The sequence below is a fragment of the Anabrus simplex genome, chromosome 1 (genome assembly GCF_040414725.1).
Source record: "Anabrus simplex isolate iqAnaSimp1 chromosome 1, ASM4041472v1, whole genome shotgun sequence".
Lineage (NCBI taxonomy): Eukaryota > Metazoa > Arthropoda > Insecta > Orthoptera > Tettigoniidae > Anabrus > Anabrus simplex.
Window position 1 is genome coordinate 1078906695 of NC_090265.1, and position 20540 is coordinate 1078927234.

The 20540-nt window shown below is 39.0% G+C and overlaps 1 protein-coding gene across 1 annotated transcript in view; it reads left to right on the forward strand.

Annotated features, from left to right (window-relative positions):
* The window catches only part of LOC136858059 (probable E3 ubiquitin-protein ligase HERC1), an 850878-nt gene that overhangs the window by 816015 nt on the left and 14323 nt on the right, over nt 1-20540 (forward strand). The window contains exon 70 of the mRNA XM_068225263.1: nt 6216-6369. Coding sequence (XP_068081364.1) covers nt 6216-6369 — 154 coding nt within the window. The remainder of the gene's footprint in view (nt 1-6215; nt 6370-20540) is intronic.

Genomic DNA, 20540 nt, shown 5'->3' on the forward strand with positions numbered 1-20540 from the left:
CTGTTAAGTTACAGTGCTGGAATTAACACCTGAGTACCATTTTGATATATATGACTACAATACATTATGGATAAGGATATATAAAATTTTGATGTGTAATAATCATTTTGGTTTTGTAGTCTATCCTGTGCCAACTTCCTCATTTTTACATAACTATTGCTTCCTACATATGCTCTAGTCTGTTTCTAATATGCATATCTCTGTTTCAGGCTAGCAAAATTTCTTAAGTCCCCCATATTTGGAATAGTATACATTTTGTGTCCTCTTTGTTTTTGCTTTTAATGATTACTAGTGATATTCCTCAATTTCCTTTAAGATGTTATATCCTGATTTATGCTCCGCATCACTGGATTTCATTTGACTGCAGTGTAAGATTTAATTTTCATCATGTACTACTTGCCCACATCCAGACTTTCTCCAGATCTTCAGCAAACTCAGATTAAATGACAATATAATTGGCAAATCTTAAAAAGATTTGTGTCCCTAATTTCTGAATGGAGCAGTTTAATGGCACATGTTTCACACCAAATTGAATTTGAAATACCCTTTGACATGCTTTAAATGAACCCATTTGTATATATTTATGTTTTACATTTGTGTACATCATAATCACTGGACATTTGTGTCTACACTGCCCAGATGCAAAAAAGAAAAATTAAAGTTATTAAAAAGACTAAACCAATTGCAACAGTTTGACCCTGTTTTGGATTTTGTGTATGTGATTTTGCACAACAAACCATAAGTAAATGGCAGTTTCATAGGAAAATAGCTAGGAGCGTTTTGTGAGAGAATAACCATGCATTGTTTCTATGGAACAGATTCATCTCAAACAAAACAAATTGGCAACAATTATAACAAGCAAAAAATATAGGAGTCAACACAAGAATGCCAAATAGAATAGTTGAGCATGCTTTTAAACACTTATATTGTGGTGAATACTCTGGACTTCAGAGACCAGTAAGTTTCAATCCCACCACTGACAACCCTTGAAATGTTTTTCGCACCATATTAATTCCAAGAAAATGCTGAAATGGTACCTTACTTAAGGCCACCGCTACTACACTTCCAATTCTAGCACCATTCAATTACAAATATGGAGTGTTGGTTCTTATGTATCTCTGGTAACAAATTCGACTTGGATCTTACCTTACAAAAAGCCATGTCACCACCACAGATCAAGTTGAGTTTGTTATCCCTTCACAGAAGCTATCGCTTTGCACTGCAATTTCCACTGATGAAAGCTCTTGCAGAGTACAGTCACGTCCAGAAGTTCCAGTTTCTCTTTATAGGTTTTCCAAGGGCTATCTACAGTATTAGGACTCTTGTTCCCAATAACCTGAGTCCAAGGACACAAAGTGGTGGTATTTTTGTTTTAAGAGGAAGTACAACTAGGTAATCATTCTCTCTGAACAAATTTGGTGGAAAAGAAAATGTAAAATAAAACAGAATTATTTAATCAATGAAGAAATTTAGAAACGAAGTACAAAATAAAACAAAAAAGTATTGTATTAAGCCGAAAAGTTAGTAACAGAACACTTGTAATTTGCATACCTTTGAATAATCCACTGTCGCACATAAAGCAGATGACGAGATCAGTAGTAGTCGCATCATCGGCTAATTGCGTTTGAGTATTTCCTGTAGGCCGAGGCTCGCTCTTAGGCCAGAGAGATCACCGCATTCTGTGAGGATGTGTGCCCTGTGAAGTCGGCACCACAAGAACACACTGGGGGTTCTTCCCTCTGGATAGTCGCTAGGATGATTCATCCAAGCTAACGAACACCCAAGAACAAATGGAAGTGGCCACTCAGAAAGCTCAGCTTAGCTTGGCTCCCTGGGTAGTTGCTAAGTGTCTATCCTAGCGAACGAACTGGGCTGTTTTTCCAAGCTTCTATCCAGGTAGAAATCAAACTTGTTTTTTTGCGGTAATGACAACCAGCTGGTTTTTGAAAGTCTCTTGCCGTACATGGCTACAATTCCTCCACTTCCTAAACTCAGACTTCAACACAAGATTCAGAAATAGATTTGGAGCAACCCGAATCCCAGGAAAGTAACTGTTCTCGGTCTGTTCGACTGATGGTATCTCCGTACAACTCAGCCGAGCATAGTCAGCAGCTATTTGATCTCTTGTTGGTTAGTGATTCATAGACTGATTCGCAATTACCATTCCAATCCCAGCATAACATAACTCAGCTGTTTCATCGGATTCTACACTTCAACTCACAGGGTTTTCGACACTTACACTGGTTGAACTTCCGCATTTGAATGATCATGAAAAGGACCAAAATGAGTTTTCTAAGTTTAATAGCAACGTATGTGCAAAACTTCAAATAACTTGTTCTTCGACTTGCACGCCTTTTTACTTTAAATGAAAATTTAAGTATGTAATAAAAACGAAAGAATACCTTCGTCTTTTACTTACCTCAAAGTGGCGATTAGTCGTTTTTGGGTGATATGCATTTTCTATAGTTGGTGTCCTCCTTTTGCAATGTATCTTGTATTTTAGTCAGTAGAATACCAAACGTTTCTTTAGTCATTAGTAAATATTCATAAAATGTGTTTGGATGATTCCGTAATTTTTTTTTTTTTTTTTTTTTTTTTTTTGAGAAGATTAAACACCCCATTCACAGACCTAGACTCATTTACTTCATGTACCATCAAGAAGAAGGACGCAGGTAGAATAGTTTGTCCTTCAAACTGGAATTCTCAATAAGAAGTACTTCCTAACTTCGACAAAGATATTTTTAAGTTGTCTTCGTCTTGAGAGCAATTAAGGCAGCTCTGGGCAGTGTGGCCACCACATATCCTACCTAAGCACCTATTTACACACCTATCTAGGCACCTACCCATGCAAGCCACTTCTGTGCAGATGTAGCCATAGAGTTCAATGTTCACCTAACAGTATCAGGTACAGCCGTAGCTGAGAGGCTGAGGATTGTGAAAGTACGGTACCTAATAGCATTGATTGTTTGCACGGCTGTTGACTGCTGTAAATTGAGGAACATGGGTCATGTCAGAGCAAGTTACACTTGAAAATTTAAATTACAAGTGGTGTGTCACGCCGAAGAAAATGGAAATAGAGAAGTGGGAAGGAAGTTTGATGTTGATGAAAAGAACATGCAGCGTTGGATTTTAATAAAAGATGCACTTAAAAAAAGCCACAGAATCAGCAGGCATTTCACGGGAAAAAAGGTCTTGTGGAGTATGTACATAAAACACGAGCAGACAGATTTTCTATTTCAGTTGAAATGCAACCGTTTGAAGAACAAAAAATTGCCGAAGGAATGGAAATTCCTGAAAGTCAATTTAAAGCAAGTTACGGTTGGGCATAGTGTTTTATGTCATGACATGAGTTGGTGATTTGCAAAAGAACATCAATGGTTCAGTGGCTATCAAAAATGTGCAAGGAGAAATTGCTCGCGTTTCAGCGACATGTCTTGAATTTAAGAAAGACACATGAATACAGCATGGGAGCAATAGGAAATGCTGACAAAACTCCTGAAGTTTTTTAAATGCCTAGGGAAACTAACACTCAACAAAGCAGGTGAATAAAACATCCAAGTTTGAACTGCAGGGGCAGTAAAACAGCATTGTACTGTAATGTTGTGTATCACTGCTGATGGGAACAAATTACTGCCTTTCATAATTTGTAAGCAAAAATCAATGCCAAAGGAAAAGCTGCCCCTAGGCAATGCAAGTGAGAGTGCAGGAAAAGTAGTAGATGAAGTAAGATTTGTGCATGGACTGGTTAAAAACAATGTGGTGCTCTGTTATGTCATTCATTCATATTGGTGATTGACAGCTTCCATGGTCATTAGATAGAGAAAGTGAAAAAGATGATAAGAAAACAGTGATCTGACCTGATTGTGATTCCTGGTGGAATGACGGGAATGTTACAACCCTCAGATGTCTCCATCAACCGACCTTTTAAGGTACATTTGCGGCGTCTCCACCGTGAATAGAGGCGCAATTCCAAGAAAATGACACTGAGTGGACTACTTAGGAAGCCTTCAATTTCTCAAATGTGTGAATGGATCCTGGATGCATGGATTAATCCCCAGCCAAGGGCTTCAAAACCAAGTCAATTTCCAATGCAATAGACGAGACCAAATATGACGCAGTGTGGGGCACATCATTTGACAGTGACAGTGATAAAGTGTCAAGCGATGATAAATAGGTATCTTAATTACTTTAATCACATTTGGATGCTAAAGGCTGTAAGGTATGTAGATACTAATATTTTATACTAGTAGAGTGTTCTAAACTAAAGGATGTTTACTATATTTGATTTAAAAATTCCGAGTACAGGCCGCACACCGTTTTTATCTACCTATCTTTAATGATAAAAGTGCTACCTTTACACTTTGTACAGTATGTTCTTAGCGATTAGGTGCTCATTTATTTCCATTGTAGAGGAATGGGTTGAATAGCGCACACAGATAGGGTGCTAGTCCATCCATTCAGTGCTTCAGTATCCAAGCGGCACTCGGTCTGACACTATCTTAGCATGTGGTCTGGTTTTTGCAAGCTGTCTTAAGATTGAAAAGAAGAGAGGGTGGCCACCTTCTGCAGATTGCATATCATCATAGAGAGTAATGGCTAACTAAAGTTAAAAGTATACTAGACAGGTTGGGATTCAGAAATTATTGGGAGAAGGACCTCAAGAGGTTGGAGGTATCGACGAGTAAACCAATAATTGTTATACAACTTGGGAATATTCAAAGACAGTGGTTGGTATTCGAATGTAAGAGCAGGGCAACCCTCTCAGAGTTCAGTTGGATAAGGCAGGGTATGAGCATAAATATTTTGAATGTAAATAGAAGAGAAACACGAGGTTTGATCAGGTGGATGATGGGAATTTATAAGAATAAGGGATGGATTAGGGGAGGGATACAGTAATGAACATAGAGAAGAAATTCACATGCTGAAATCCTGTAAAGAAACCCTAGCGATTAGAAGGAAATTTTTGAATGGCAATGAACAACTTATGGTACTGTAAATGAGGATGAGAATGGCTATAGAATTATTAGGATGATGAGCAAATAGTAGTACAAGCCTAGTAATCTCAGTAATTATAAATTTACATAGAAGAAAGTTGCAAGGTCCTGTAATGCAGGGAGAGCAGATTACAGATGGATAAATGTTTAAGTTATGAATCGGTTAGCTATGAATCTGTCAATAGTGGTAATTAGTAGAGTGAGTATTAGTATAATTGTATTGTTGTCGTTGTTAGTACTCCATAATGTAATTAATTGTTAAATTGCCCATAATGGGTCAGGGTCCAATAGATGGAATGTTTCTTCCTCAGCTGCTGGTGTTCCGTAGCTGTAGGATGAGAACATTCATTCACTCATTCAATCATTTATTACCCTTCCATTCACTCATTCATTAATTTATTCATTTATTCAATAATGAGGGCTCTCTCCTCAGTTGGTGGTTATCCGTGACTGGGAGAGAAGTCTTTATTCATTCATGTATGCATGAATATGACTGTCACGCAATCATTCATTCATCCATTCATTCATCTAGCCGTTCATTTATTCAATTCATGTATAGTGTCTGTTGAATGTGGAGGATAACTCTGTACAGGCTTATGACAAATAAATCAAATAAAATAAATAAATAAATAAATAAATAAATAAATAAATAAATAAATAAATAAATAAATAAATAAAGTAAATGATTCTATTTCCAGAACTGTAATCTTTTATTTTTATCCAATATTAATGTTATTCTCTCTTTAACTGTGTTGCCAATCTCATGTTTACATTTTTTTCTGCAGTCTTCAGCATTTCTCACTAATTCAACTAACTTATCCATTGTCATTCCACTTTCTTGTAGGTAGGTTGTGATATTTTTGTAAAAATTCAAAATCTGATTTAAGCAAGCCAGTTTAACTTCAATTTTTTTTTAATGCAGTAGGTATGCTATTGTGTAATACTTAATTTTCTCTCTCTCTCTCTTTCTCTCTCTTGCTTAACTTTTTAAAGTCATTTTTGTCTGGAGCAATGCAGAATTAATGTTAACATGTAGAATAGCCCTTTCATAAGAATAATTGATATCTTATAAAACAGTAAAGGAATAGTTTTACAACAAAGTTATTTCTGCTAAAAGCGTTTAGCATTTTCTACATACAGTACTTCAGAGGGGTTCCTTCCAATATTTTGATACTTATTATGATTATAAAAGAATAATTTGACTAACATCTCTGTTGCTAGGTATCGTGAGCTTGATGAGAGCAGTTTGCTTGTACAGTGGCTGTGGGATGTACTGGAAAGTTTTACCAATGCTGAACGAGTTCTGTTTATGCGATTTGTTTCTGGACGCTCCCGTCTCCCTGCCAATCTTGCCGACCTCTCTCAGAGATTCCAGGTGAGTAATGATGGCATACTAGGGCAGCTAGTGTAGGTGTGATGTAGAGAGAGTATAGAAAGCATCCAATAATTTATAGTGGATATTGGACTTAAAAGAACATTAACCCTTGGGTAATAGAAATCTGTGGAACACTAATTGAGATCTGCAGGAAAAATGTAGCGTTGTTTGCCTAAACACTTAAAACTATTCTTTACCCTCAGAGGATACAAGCATTCTAACTAATGGTGACATGTGCCACCAAACAGTAACTTAAGACTTCATGCTATATCTTTCTATTGCCACCCATGTTGCATGAATCTACCCTGTTATAATAGTAGCAGTAGTAGTCGTTAGACAGAATCATTTTTCATAGTCATCAGACAAAATCAATTTTCAAGTAGCCTGTTTTGAAACCTTTTAACAAAAGTTCAAACAGGAGGGGAATCTTGATATGAGAACTCATAGTGTTTAAAGTAGAGTAGTGATAAGTTTATTCCAATTAAACATTCATTCTAGTCCCCATTCGGAACTCTATTTGGAGACTACACAAGATGGGGCGATCATCAGGAAGATGAATAATGACATTCTGCAAGTTGAAGCGTGGAATGTTAGAAATTTGAAACGTTGTGGTAGGTTAGAGAATCGAAAAGGGAAATGGATAGATTAAAGTTAGATATAGTTGCTATAAGTGAAATATGGTGACAGGAAGAACAGGATTTCTAGTCCAGTGACTAGAGAACTATCAACACAAAATCGAATAGAGGAAATGCAGGAGTTGGTTTAACCTTTTAAGTGCTGAGTTTCCAGTTGACTGTTTGGTACCTCAGTGCTGAGGTTTTTTTTCATTTGTATGTAAAAACATTTCTAGAAGCCTCAATGTTTAACTTAGCAGTGGGGTGATTAGCTTAATATGTTTATAAATGTTGGTTCTTTATAAATCCAAATGCAAATGAAAAATCCTACACTTATGTTCTATATTATTTTGAGAGAAAACAAAATTACACTTTTTGTGCCCATGCATACATCATCATTATACAAGTAAAGAGCTCAAAATAAAATTATTTCCTAAAATATGTAGGCAACTAATACATGTAAGATCATAAGTTGATATTCTAAAATACTCTCTAATCCTGGAATGTGGTGACAGGTCAATGTTTTCCACCAGTTATTTGTGATACCGATTTGTTTAATCAACAACCTGCTGCACCAACTCCACTAGCAGAATAGTTTTTAAAAAATCAATGATTTTGGGGTTATCATCAAACACTACTTGGCTCCCAGAGTCTCTCACAGTTACTTGAAAGTCTGGTGGAGAAAGTCATCCGTCATCACCATCAGTGTCCCACTCCAGTCTTCCAGGTGTGGTTAACAAGCCTCTTCCACTCCTTTCTGTCCTTCAACTTTTCCTGCTCCATTACTTCTGCCACATGTCAGCGCCACAAAAATGGTGATGAATTACCTCTAGAACTCACCGTGTTTTTTCTTCCTTCGTGTAGAAGGAGGCTCTGTTTCTTTCTCACTTACAATATTTTCAGCACTCTGTATCCCTCTCACTTCCAAAATCACTTAACAATTCATTAAAATCATCTTTATCATCACTTTCCACTGTAGTTAATAACTGAAAGATTCTTTGATCCGAAATAACATCGCTGTTGTTCCGTCATGCTTGTTTACATCACAGATGAGCTTCACAGATGTCTACAGAAAGCTCTGTAAGTTACCTCCCAAAGCTATAAGCTGTGATCAATTAGTTCTACATAATGCTCAACAGATAACGTGCCAGAGATCGAATTGGCACTTGAGAGTGAACCGGGAAACTGTAAAAAAATTGAAGTTCTCGTGCACCGTCTATAGACGGGCGTAGCAGTGGTGGACCGGCCATGTCAGTCTGTCTATAGGTGGGCATAGCACTCATCGGGTTAATATTGAATAAGATATAGGGCAATGGGTAAGTTGCTATGACCAGCATAATAAGTAGATTATTGTTGTGAAACAGACACCAACTAAATAGCACAGGTCTATATACCTACTAGTTCAGCTGAAGATAAAGAAATTGAAAGAATATACAAAGAAATAGAAAATGTAATACTTGTGTTAAAAGGAGATGAGAATGTAATTGTTATTGAATTCTGGAATGCAGCAGTAGGCCAGGGAAGAAAAGGTAATATAGTAGGAAAATGTGGACTGGAATTAAAGAATGAAAGAGGAAGTCAGATGGTAGAATTCTGCATCAGTCATAATTTAGTCCTTGCTAACACTTGGTTCTAAAACCACTAACGGCAGATATATATGCGGACAGGACCTGGGGACACTGCAAGATATCAAATAGACTTCATTATGTTTAGGCAGAGATTCAGAAACAAGGTGTTGGGATTGGAGGAACTTCCCAAGAGCAGCGATATGGACTCTGACCACAACTTGGTGGTCATGAAATGCAGTCTGTAGTTGAAGAAATTGAAGAAAGAAAGAAATGTAGAGATGGGAAGTAGACAAGGAAAATATAAAAATAATAATAAAATGTCACTGGTTTTCGTCCTGCTAATTACTTTTACTGTTTTCAGAAATGCTGATGTGATGGAATTTTGTTCTGCGGGAGTTCTTTTACGTACCAGTAAATCTACCGACACAGGGCTGACATATTTGAGCCTCTTCAAATACCACAAGACCAAGCCAGAATTGAACCTGCAAATTTGGGCTCAGAAAGCCAGCACCTCAACTGTCTGAACCTCTCAGTCTGGCACAAGGAAAAGAGAATGTTTCAAGGAACATATTTCAGAAGGGCTAAATGAAAAGGCTGAAAGACTGGGCGAGTTGGCCGTATGGTTAGGGGTGCGAAGCTGTGAGCTCGCATCCGGGAGATAGTGGGTTCGAATCCCACTGTCGGCAGCCCTGAAGATGGTTTTCCGTGGTTTCCCATTTTCACACCAGGCAATTCAGACCACGGCCGCTTCCTTCCCATTCCTATGCCTTTCCTGTACCATCGTCGCCATAAGACCTATCTGTGTCGGTGCGACATAAAGCAAAAAAAAACCCTGTTAGAATCATAATAGATGAAGTCCTGAAGAATGAGGTAAGTAGGACTGTTGAAGAAAGGAAGAAAAGCAAGATCAAGTAAAAATAAGTGGGTAATTTGGAAGATACTGGTCATTGGTGAACAGCAAAAATACAAGAATGAAAAAAATATGAGGCAGCAGAAAAGAATATATACAACTAAAAAATGAAGTAGATAGAAAATGGAAGATAACTAAGGAAGAATGGCTGAAAGAAATGTGTAAGGTGTTTGAAGGTTGTATGGTTTGAAGGTAGCAGATAGGGACTCTTTTTTTGGAGGCAGTCCTACCCAGGGAGTGGCGCCTCTGCCAATGGGAGTCCCAGAGCACACTGATGTGGTGTGCAGCATCTGGTAAGAGTCACAGCTCAGGGTTACAAGTGAAGACTTCAACGACATCTGCAGTGGAGAAGGTGGACTTCAGTACAGTGGAGATGGCAGAAGAGGAACCCCTGTGTTCAGGGATTAATATGAGTACAACCTGCTGCCTTGTAGGTTGAGGTGACTGGACACCAAAGGCTAAGGGAGAAAATCCTGACAGAGAATCTTCCTCTCTGTTAAGCCCAGCAGGTCAACAGAGAGATTATTGAGGAAGTAGCTTTCAAGAATAATACGAGCCTCAGATGTAGGAATTCAAGACAGCGACATCAGTTTGGTATGAATGATGGCTTACAGCCTTATGTTACACCGGCTATCTAAACCAAACAAATACAAAGTATCAGAGTGGGATTATTAAATAAACTGACATTGACAAACAAAACTGAAGAGCTGGTCGACCTCATGGAAAGGAGGAAACTTCTGATCATGGGGTTGAGTGAAACAAAGTGGAAGAAAACTGAGAAAATAAATATCGGATTGGACTATAGTCTCTACTGGTCTGGAAATGAAATAGAGTATAAGAACAGAGTGGGGTACTTAGTGTATAAAGACATAGATGCTTGTAGTCAAGTCAAGTTTGTTAGTGAAAGGATAATTAAGTTATATTTGAACTTAGAAGGAGAAAAATACAATGTGTTCGAAGTCTATGCCCCACAGGTAGGATGCTCAAAAGAAGAAAAGGCCAACTTGCTGAAAAACTTGGAAAAAAACCACCAAGTTTGAAAATCTTATTGTAATGGGTGATTTTAATTCACAAGTTGGCTCACAACGAACAGGATATGAATCCACACTGGGCCCTCATTGAATGGGAAATAGAAATGAAGAGGGAGAATATATGCTAGATCTATGCATGAAACTTAACCTGATAGTGAGTAACACTTGGTTCAAGAAAAAAAGAACTCCCATAAAATCACAATAACCCCCTGTGGGTGGGGGCCGGAGATGAAGAATACACCCACGGTATCCTCTGCCTGTTGTTAGAGGCGACTAAAAGGGGCCCAGGGGCTCTCGACTTGGGAGCGTGGGTTGGCGACCACGGGGGCCTTAGCTGAGTCCTGGCATTGCTTCCACTTACTTGTGCCAGGCTCCTCACTTTCATCTATCCTGCCCAACCTCCCTTGGTCAATATTTTCTGATCCCGACGGTATTAGAGCATTCAAGGCCTAGGGAGTCTTTCATTTTCACGCCCTTCATGGCCCTTGCCTTCCTTTGTCCGTTACTTCATTTTTCGAAGTGACGGATCACTAATTTTTCTTCATTTTTCTCTTTGTCTACCCCCTGTGGGTGGGGGACGCAGACAAAGAATACAGCCACGGTATCCCCTGCCTGTCGTAAGAGGCGACTAAAAGGGGCAACCAAGGGATGATAAAATTAGAACCATGAAACTACTCGTGATTAGTACCACCACGCGGGGAACACTATGGGTCGCTTTTCCTTGAGCTTAGTACCACTATGCTAGGTACCAAATAGGTTTGTAATTAGTAGCAAATGAGAGCACGACGGCTATTACAGTATGGTACCTGAGATTAGTAGCACTATATGAGTGACACCATAGGATGACGGAACCCATGGTTCTGGCTTGCCTATGATTAGTACCCACTATATGAGGAACACCACAGGATAGTACGAGTCCCTGTGGTTAGTACACTTAGGTGATGAACATCATAGGTTTGCATTGCCTGTCAATGGCGCCGCGATGTGCAAAACACAGTAGGTCTGTAATGCATGTGCGAATTTCATTACCTGTGAGTAGTACCAGAATGTGTGGAATACCGCTAGTCTACGCTACTCTTGATTAGTACCGCAACAAGATAATACCATGGTTCTACTTTTCTAGCAATAAATACCATTATGAGGGGCCGATGACCTGTATTTTGGACCCGTTTCAACAACAAGCATAATCGATTCAGCATCGTGTTATAGAAGCAGTCTCTTGGTCCGTAATACTATTGTTTTGTGCGAGCTTCTGTGCATGTGAGGCACTGTGGGTCGGATCCACTGATCGTTTTAAACTCATGTCCGTCCGTCCCTCCCTCCATCCCTCCCTCCCTCCCTCCATCCATCCAGCTGTTCGTCCGTCCATCCATCCTTTGAATTCCTGGTCAGTGGAGGATTTTGGACTTTTAATTTGTCTTAATTTGTCATCTCATTTCGTCTCATTTTGTGCCATTAGGGGCCGATGACCTCGATGTTAGGCCCCTTTAAACAACAAACATCAATCAGTCACCATCAAAATCACAATATACAGCTGGGATGATAAAAAGGGTACAGTAATATATTATATTGTGATAGATAAAAATGTATGGAATAATGTGAATGATATTAAGGTCATTCCTAGTGAAGACCTTGGTGGAGACTACAGTATATACTACTGGTTGCAGTTATTGCAAAGAAAAGACTTCCTAGATTCTGTAACAAAAGAGTCTCAAAAATATAAACTTGGCGACTTACCAAGCCAAATGTAAAGGAAGAATTCATGGAAGGTGTCTGCAGGTTGTTGCCTAGAAAGAACTAAAATTGGTAGATGAAGAATGGGACACACTAAAGAAACTGTATATGATATATTAAAAGGTCAATCAGTCACAGAAATTGTGCAAGGAGAGCCCTTTATCAAGCAAGAACCCGGGGAGATCAACATGTAATAGAGGAGAACCTCTCAGTTTACAAAGAGAAACAATCACAGGTCAAACAGTTAGTTGTAACTGAAAAGCAGAAACGCAAGGAGGATTTGGCTACCAGAATAACACAGGATGGGAATAAAAAACTGTTATACAGCATTGTTAAGAATAGAATGATTGGAGCTGAATCTATCCAATCTGTAGAACTTCCTAATGGTGAGGTGACTAGGGATAAGACCAAAATATAGTTCCAAATGCACTTAGAAACTTTACTGAACTCTGATGGAAATATCACTCCCTTAGATGAAGAACCTTATGATTCTGGCAGCACAAATACTAATAGTTTGACATGGTTGGAAGTGGAGACAGCAGCATCTAAACTGGAAAACAACAAGTCAACTGGATCAGATGAATTTAGTGTTGAGATGATCAAAGCACTAGGAGAGTTGGACAACGGTGGATGTACAGAGTAGTGAACAGAATTTGGAGAGAGAATGTAATACCCAATGACTGGAAGCAGGGAGTCATCACACCATTATTGAAAAAATTTGATAGGAAGAAATGTACCAACTACAGAGGTGTAACTCTACTGTCACATGGCCTCAAAATCTACAAATACATCCGTGAGAGCAGGATTAGAAAATATGTTGAACCTACCCTTGAGGAGGAAAAACATGCATTTAGAACTCATAGTTCAATTACTATAGACCTCATATTTGCCACCAGAATGCTCTATGAGAAGTACTGGGAGAAAGATAAAATGCTTATAACAGTTTTTCTGGACATCGAGAAAGTTATGGCCATGTACCACACAGGCATATGTGGGAATGTTTGAGACTTAATAAAGTGCCCGATGACATCATAACATGAGTACAGTGATTATATGATGAAACCAAGAGTTGTGTCTAGGTCCAAGATGGAAGGTCAAGTTGGTTCTAAATGAAGATTGGAGTCCAGCAAGGAGGTTGTCTTTCACCACTCCTCTTCATAGTCATAATGGATAAAGTTTTAAAAGCAGTTAAAAGAAAGGAAACAAAAACAAATGCCTCGATTTTTGCTGATGATGTGATGGTATGGGATGAGAAGAAAGAAGTATAAACTAGACTAATCTTTGGCATGAAGCTTTTACAACCTCACGTCCTAAAATCAGTAAAAACAAGACAGTTGGCTAGGTAATGAGTAGAAACTCTCCAACTGTTCATCTAAGAATGGAGATGAATATTGCAGACAACTTCCGGTACTTACGTAGTGTTCTGTCTTCAGACAGTACCATACATCAAGAGATTAGCAACAGAATACAGAAAGCTTCCACATTCTATCATGCTGTACGTCAAATACTTTGGGATGAAACATTTCCGTTAATTTCCAAGATCAGCTTATATAAAATATATCTGGTAACTATATTGATGTATGGTCTGGAAGCAACAACACTTATTGGATCACAAAGAATCTCTTCAGGCAACAGGAATGAAGTTCCTTTTTTCTTATTTACAAAAAACAAAAATTGATAAAATAAGGAATGTGGATATCTGACAGCAGTTTGGATTGGAAAGAAGCTTGCTGCAGACCCTAGAAGTGAAAAGATTACAATGGTATGGTCACATAAAAATTATGTATCTCCACAGGACTCCTCAAGCATACTTTGACCTCAGTGTTCCTGGGAAGAGACTGAGAGGAAGACCTTGTGATTGTTGGGAGAAGCAGATTTTCAAGGACTTTGAAATTAGAGATGTAAACTGGCATCACATACATGAACAACATCTGTGGATGGACAGGACAAACTACAGGAGGCTCGTTCACAATTGCACCCGGCTTGTTGGAGTGAAGAAATGATGATGGTGATGATATGCTTGTAAGAAAGGTAGCTGTTGCATATGATCTAGGGAAATCAAGGAAATTTATGGGAGAAGTCAATTTAAGTGCATGAATATGAATGACTCAGATGAAAATATCCCTTCAAAGGAAAGAATTAGATGGGTTCTTTTAAAAATAGACTCTTGATGCTGATGAAATGAAAGATCAGAATACAACAGATCATTGAGAGACCTTTAAGGGAACAAGTAAATATGCAAACATCCTTGCACTGAAAACAAATTATGGTAGTTTAATAAAAACAGAGGAAGCGATCAGAGATAAAATAAAGAGGTACTTCAGGATGTTGTTAAAAGGAAATGGAGACAACACCACCACCAACTGTAGATTAGAAGAAATCCAGAAAAACCAACCCCCACTAACATGGCTTCAAGTTGAAACAGCACTAAAGAACATGCAAAACGGAAAGTCCTCGGGCTATGATGATCTCACTTCAGATATGATAAAGGCAGCTGGAATACCAGGCTTATATTGGCTATATAGAGTGGTCTGGGTGATCTGGGAAGAAACCAAAATCACAGAAGTTTGGAGAAAAGGAATCATCATCCCACTGTGTAAAAAGGGCAACACATGGAAATGTTGGAGAAAAGGAATCATCATCCCACTGTGTAAAAAGGGCAACACATGGAAATGTGGAAACTATAAGGGCATAACATTGTTGTCACACACCCTGAAACTGTTTTAAAAGATCATCAAAATGAGCCTTAGGAAGATAGTGGAACCATTGCTTGAGGAAGAACAACATGGATTCAAGAAAGATCGAAGTACTGTGGATCTCATTTTTGCTGTAAGAATGCTTGCGGAAAAGGACTGGAAACATATAAAGTATCTTGTGATTACATTTTTGGACATTGAAAAGGCTAACATATCCACAAAGACACGCGCGAGATGCTGCCAGTTGGTGCAATTATTTTATTCACACACATAACCTTAATCACTGCTGTCACAAACAACACACTTGACATCACAAGCCGCCATTTTAAAAAAACAACTGACTGTCACTTCAATATGGAGACTGCAACTATTGCATGTCACACAAGATAAATATTCTTGCTTCACCATAACTCTACTCAACAATAACTTGTCAACCAATAACTCCCCGTCACCGTCAAGATCGTCTCATATATATATATATATATATAAATATATATCCTGGCCAGTCTTCCAGAAAGATACATAGATACATAGTGTACAGAATATTCTCAATCATTCTAGTGCCTGTTACCATTCTGGAAGTTACAGTGTGTTTCACAATTATGGATTACAAATTATATATACAGGTAAAAATTAATTATAATACAGGTTCTTACATTAATTGAACTGATATAAATGTTTATGTACAGCGCATCTTTCATGACATAACCTCACACACGATACGATCATTCAAATACGTAAATAATAATAATACTAGTACTAAATGGATGTACCTCACTTCATAGCCATACATGCAAGTAATAATAATAATCGTAAAATTATAAATTTGATTATTATTTGAGCTCGGTATTTGCATTAGTTACCTATGGGTGAGAGAATGTTGTTTTCAACTTATCCGTTTATCATACTTGTGTCAATATCCCCCCTATAACTTGAAACAATTTCCACACTTTGTCACACTCTCTTGGTCCTCACCATTTAACTACACACAGACTACCTCAGTAACACAGCCCTCCTGTTGGCACTGTCGAAGTCCACAGTTTGCAGCCCAGCGGTTCCATCAGGGACCACTACCTTCCCAATGTGGGTCCGCTGGGTCCGGTCGACGTTGTCTTCGTTCCTGGTGATGGTGATCCACAGGTCCTCGCGTGGCATTCGAAGTTCTGCTTGCTTTCCCCTCGTTCGTACCTTTGTGTTATGTCAGGTGGCACCCTCGTTTGGTGGTTGTCGGTTCAGACCCCATTGGTTCTCCGTCACCTAGAAGGGGTCTCACTGGCTGTGTCATTGCCATCACTGCCTCCATCTCCTGGGACATCGTCTGAGTCTCCCCATAGTTCTGCTCCATGCTGAACATCCTCCCTGGACAGTTCACGGTGCCATGGATCGTACTGTGGCTGTCTAGCGCCTCGTTCTTGGTGTCATACTGGTACGGCCCATTCACTGTCGCATCGTCTGGTTGTTCGGTCTCGGATTGGAATACCCACAGCATTCTATCAGTGTGCTGAGTTCCCTCCTGCAGCTGGACTCGGTAGTCGACTCTTGGTTGGTGGACACTGCTGCGCCTGCTGAACTTTCCCATAGTTTCCTCGCAGGTCGAACATGACTGCGGGCTGCGTCGTATTTCCATCTCCTGCCCACAAAGTCCAGTGATCGGATATTCGGCTCCCCCTTCTGACGTCAATCCAGTCTTGAACTGGGCCCCGATTTTCTCCTCGAGTTTTCCAAACTGGGTCTCAATGTTCCCCTTGAGTTTTCCAAACTGGGCCTCGATGTTCTCCTCAAGTTTCCCAAGCTGGTCTTCATTGTTGCCCTTGAGTTTTCCAAACTGGGCCTCGATGTTCTCCTCAAGTTTTCCTAACTGGACCAAGGAAATTAACTGTTTAAACATCACCATGGTCCTCTGGTCGTTCTTCATTTTCGAGTCCAATAGATTTTAATAATTCTGTCGTGGTCGCCAGTTTACGTATTCACAAAGACATACACGAGATGCTGTTAGTTGGTACAATTATTTTATTCACATGTATTTACAAATTAACACACACATAACCTTAATCACTGCTGTCACAAACAAAACACTTCCCATCACAAGCCGCCATTTTAAAAAACAATCGACTGTCACTTCAATATGGAGACTGCAACTATTCCATGTCACACAAGATAAATATTCTTGCTACACCATAACTCTACTAAACAATAACTCGGCAACTAATAACTCCGTCACCGTCAAGATCATCTCCTTTTATATATATATATATCCTGGCCAGGCTTCCAGAAAGATACGTTACAAAAAAACTACCTTCATGAAAATTCTAGAGTGCCCAGTACATAGACCTAGTGTACAGAATATTCTCAATCGTTCTAGTGCCTGTTACCATTCTGGTAGTTACAATGTGTTTCACAGTTATGGATTACAAATTATATATACAGGTAAGAATAAATTATAATACAGGTTCTTACATTAATTGAACTGATATAAATGTTTATGTACAGCACATCTTTCATGTCATAACCTCACACACAATAAGATCATTCGACTACGTAAATAATAATAATAATAATAATTATTATAAATAATAATAATAATTATTATTATTATTATTATTATTATTATTATTATTATTATTATTATTATTATCATCATCATCATAAAATCTATCAAGAAAATGGACAGCAAACCAAATGCCTTGGCATTTGCTGATGATGTGCTGTTATGAGGAGAAATAATAAATAATGTTATTGGCTTTATGTCCTACTAACTATTTTTTGGGGTTTTGGAGATGCTGAGATACCAGAATTTTGTCCCACAGGAGTTATTTTATGTGCCAGTAAATCTACCAACACGAGGCTGACATATTATTATTATTATTATTATTATTATTATTATTATTATTATTATTATTATTATTAATGTTGTTATTATTATTATTTGAGCTTGATATTTGCATTACTTACCCATGGGTGAGGGAATATTGTTTTCAAGTTATCCGTTTATCGCACTTGTGTCAAGGCCTGTGATAGTGTCGCTCAGAACAAGATCTGGGAATGGCTGGAAGACCTCAAGGTACCTGAATGACAAAGTAAAGATGTTATACCAGAATTGCAACACCTGGGTTCAGATAGTCAACGGATGATCAAAATGATTTGAGACAGAGAGAGGTGTCCAACAAGGAAGTGTCCTATCACCACTCTTGTTCATAATAATAATGGATAAGATCATAAAATCCATCAAGAAAATGAACAGTAAACCAGCCTTGGTATTTGCTGATGATGTGCTGTTATGAGGAGAAATAATAAATAATGTTATTGGCTTTATGCCCTACTAACTACTTTTTCGGTTTTTGGAGACGCTGAGATACCAGAATTTTGTCCCACAGAAGTTCTTTTACATGCCAGTAAATCTACCAACACGAGGCTGACATATTTGAGCCCCTTCAAGTACCACCGGACTGGGATCGAACCTGCCAAGTTAGGGTCAGAAGGCCAGAGCCTCAATCGTCTGAACCACTCAGCTCAGCTATGTGGAAAAACAGAAGGTGAAGTACAGAAAAAAACTGACTGAGTGGTACAATATGTTCAATAAATTTGAGATGAAAATAAGTAAAATAAAGACTGTAGAAATGACCATCAACAGGAAATGAACAAACTAAAACCTCTCTTTGGAAGGAGCAAAATTAGAATCAGTTTCTCACTTCAAGTACCTCAGAAGCACAATGTCCAAAGATTGTACTGTCAAGCATTAAATACTCAGCAGGACACAGAAAGTATCAGACTTGAACAATCAAGTCAGAAATCTACTGTGGGACTGCAAAATACAAAAAGCAAGAACAACCCTATAGCACACCTACTTCGTACTGATTGTCACATATGGTTTAGAGGCATGTACTTTACTAAACAATGACTACACCAGAATTCAGGCAACAGAAATGAGATTCATTAGAACTATGAATCATGCCAATTGCTTTACGTCGCAGCGACACAGATAGGTCTTATGGCGACGATGGGACAGGAAAGGCCTAGGAATGGGAAGGAAGCAGCCATGACCTTAATTAAGGTACAGCCCCAGCATTTGCTGGTGTGAAGATGGGAAACCACAGAAAACCATCTTCAGTGCTGGCGACAGTGGGGTTCGAAACCACTATCTCCCAGATGCAAGCTCATAGCTGTGCTCTCCTAACTGCTTGGCCAACTCTCCCGGTGGGAACTATGAATCAAACTACTTGAAAGAACAAAATCAGGAATGAAGTAAACAGGAAAGTAGCTGGCTGGCATTGAGGTTCCTATTACCAGTGTAATTAAGAAGCGTCGACTTTAGTGGTATGAGCACTTTATGAGAATGAAGACCAAGAGACCCGCCAGACAATACATCGACCTTAATGTCCAAGGAAAGTAACCAAGGGGAAGGCCAATAAAATGCTGGATAGGCACAGTGAAATCAGATGTGGATGAGAGAGGTCTCAAATGGGTAGATATCCTGAAACAGAAAATGTATGCAGGCAGGAAGAGATGGCGAGCGCTTTTACACCACACCCAGAAAATGGAGTTGGAAAATGATGATGATGATGATGATGATGCTTGAAAACTTTTAACACACATTATTTACAGAAGAAATGCAGGAACATGTGATGAGACATTGACTTTATATCCAATTTAGAGGGTCAAATTAAGGAGGACAAGCCTTCATATATATGGTACTAGCTGATGTACCCCTGCTTCGCTAAGGAATTCTGTATTGTATTCAGAATTCTAGGTTAGGTAGTGTACACCTTGTGAGCAAGATTGTATTATATTTCATAGCTCTTAACGTTACCCAAGAAACGCGACGGGGAAGTCACCAAACATCTTTTCTCATATGAAGACTGGATTAGGGAATTTTCATTATAATGGTAGGCCCGCTTGCCTACGATCAGTCCCAATCAGGATGGGGAGTTTTCATTATAATGGCAGACACTCACTGTCTACCTGCTTTTTTACATCCTCAGAAAGACTGTCTTAGTGGTTTTTCCAAGTGAAATGAATATAGGTCATTACAATGACATCAGTAGGAATGGCATGATTAAAAGCAATAAGAAATGATCAAATGAAAAACCACGCATTTTCTCTCTTTTTTTTCTTTACGTCGTTCCGACACAGATAGGTTTTATGGCGTCGATGGGACAGGAAAGGCCTAGGAATGGGAAGGAAGCGGCTGTGGCCTTAATTAAGGTACAGCCCAGAATTTGCCTTGTGTGAAGATGGGAAACCACTGAAAACTACCTTCAGGGCTGTCGACAGTGGGATTTGAACCCACTGTCTCCCGGATGCGAGCTCACAGCAGCGCGCCCCTAACCGCACAGCCAACTCGCCTGGTTTTCTCACTGTTAATGAACAGTACTACGCCGTTGGTCTAACAGTCCAAAGTTCCAGGGCTGGAATGACCAAGCCACAGACAGCCGTGATCCGGGAACACTCTTCGTCTTCTTTCGGCGTGGGGGGGGGGTCGATTAGTGGAGAGTCCCAGGGCAAATCTTTGCCTTTTTACTAATCTCTTTCCTAGGAATACCCGATGAGTCGGAAAATCTCATTTCACTACATTGGCAGCGGAAAAATCTGACTTGGAAGCAAATTTTTCCTCCAAGCCA